The sequence below is a fragment of the Coptis chinensis genome, chromosome 4 (assembly GCF_015680905.1).
Source record: "Coptis chinensis isolate HL-2020 chromosome 4, ASM1568090v1, whole genome shotgun sequence".
Lineage (NCBI taxonomy): Eukaryota > Viridiplantae > Streptophyta > Magnoliopsida > Ranunculales > Ranunculaceae > Coptis > Coptis chinensis.
The window spans coordinates 79,003,017-79,004,786 of NC_141459.1; the positions used below are offsets into that span (position 1 = coordinate 79,003,017).

The 1,770-nt window shown below is 46.0% G+C and overlaps 1 protein-coding gene across 1 annotated transcript; it reads left to right on the forward strand.

Annotated features, from left to right (window-relative positions):
* The first annotated feature begins 636 nt into the window (after positions 1-636).
* LOC147504968 (uncharacterized) lies at positions 637-1,050 on the forward strand. Its single transcript, XM_086605423.1, has one exon. It carries the CDS (start codon positions 637-639, stop codon positions 1,048-1,050), a length of 414 nt encoding a protein of 137 aa, XP_086461549.1.
* The last annotated feature ends 720 nt before the right edge of the window (positions 1,051-1,770 follow it).

The window sequence follows — 1,770 nt, forward strand, 5'->3', positions numbered from 1 at the left end:
CGATGACGTCCTGGTGTTCTGTAAAGGGGATGAAAAGACAGTGAGGGCAGTGAAGAAGGCTATTGATGATTTCTCTCGAGTGCACCGGGTCTAAAGCTAAGTAGACGAAAGACCACCCTCCTTCTTTGGAAGCATGAGTAACCACGAGGCACGAACCGGCGGATATAATGGAAGTACAGCCCCACCCCAACTTACCTAGGATTGCCTCTCACCGCAGCAAGAATGGGTATTAAAGAATGCCCGCCAATCGGACGGAAATGGTCACCAAGAAGATTTCTAATTGGAAGAATAAGTCGCTCTCTCATGCGGGAAGGCTCCAATTGATTCAATCAGTCCTATCCTCTCTTCATGTTTACTGGGCTCGAACGTTTGTTTTACCCAAAAAAACCCTGGGAGATATTGCTAAGATTTGCAATAGATTCCTATAGGCAGGGCCAGACATGACACAGAAGATGCACCATGCTAGTCACACTTACTAGAATGGATAAAGAACAGGGAGGATTGGGTATTGTGGACCCTAGCATGTGAAATAAGGCTGTCTACTGTGGCCTTGTTTTCAAGATAGCCAACTATGAGGACTCTTTATGGGTCAAATGGACAGTTGAACATCATGTTAGGAAGCAACACTTCTGGACGATGGCAATCCCAGTGGACTGTTCATGGGTCTGGAGGAATGTCCTAAAGACCCGCAAAGCTGCTCAGAAGCTTGTTAGGCACCAGATAGCGAGAGGCGAGCAAACATATGTATGGCATGACCCATGGTGCCATGACACTCCACTCTTTTTTTGGGATAAAGCAGTTCAACTGCTACAGGTTCCTTACAATGCTTTGGTTAGTGATCTCATTTCCGATGGAAGGTGGAATCACATTGTTTCTAGCCTGCCAGATAGTGCGCTGAAGAAGAAGATTGAAGGCACCGAATTAAATCATATGCTACAGCAGGACCAAGTCATCTGGACACTGACTTCTACAGGCAGATTTACGGTCAAATCAGCGTACATGTCTTTGAAACAGCTCCGACCAAGAGTTAAATGGCATCGAGTGGTTTAGGGTAAGTTGGTTATACCGAAACACTCGTTTACTGGATGGCAGTTATTTTCGAATTGCTTACCCACCCAGGACCGACTGGTTAAGAAGAAAATTATCCATCACTTTCGATATCGCTTCGCAATGCTTCTAGGGAGCATTCCAAACACCTCTTTTTCGATTGCCCGTATACAAAAGAGGTTTGGTCTAGTGTAAAAGGATGGCTAGGTTTGAACACGCAGGTGAAAGCGTCGACTACCGAGTGGTATAGCCTCCTTAGGATTTGTCGTAGTGCCTCGATCGAATATGAAATTACTAGAGCAGTAACCTCTGCCACAATATATGCCATCTGGATAGAGAGGAACTTGAGGAAATTTTAGCAGAAGAGTCACTCAGAGGTGCAGGTATGTGCAAAGATCAAGAAAGAGATGAAGACGTATCTTCAAGTTATGTTGGCTGAAGTGCCTGACACAGTGGCTGCCAAGGTTCTACTGGACAGGATCGGTATCCAAGTTCATTACACAGCTCGAGCCCCAGTATGGTGCAAATGGTCCAAGCCGCAACCAGGGGATTTACTAGTCAACACGGATGGGGCAGTCTTAGAAGACGCTAATGGTTATGGTGGTGTTATTCGAGATGAGTTTGGTGCCGTCAAACTAGCGTTTACAGGGAGCTCGACTAAAAGATCGGTTATCACCCAGGAGTTGCTGGCAATTGAGGCTGGTATGAAGGGAGCAATCCAGA

Coding starts and splice junctions, on each gene's coding strand:
- LOC147504968 (XM_086605423.1), top strand. CDS start 637: ATGGCAATCCCAGTGGACTGTTCATGGGTCTGGAGGAATGTCCTAAAG.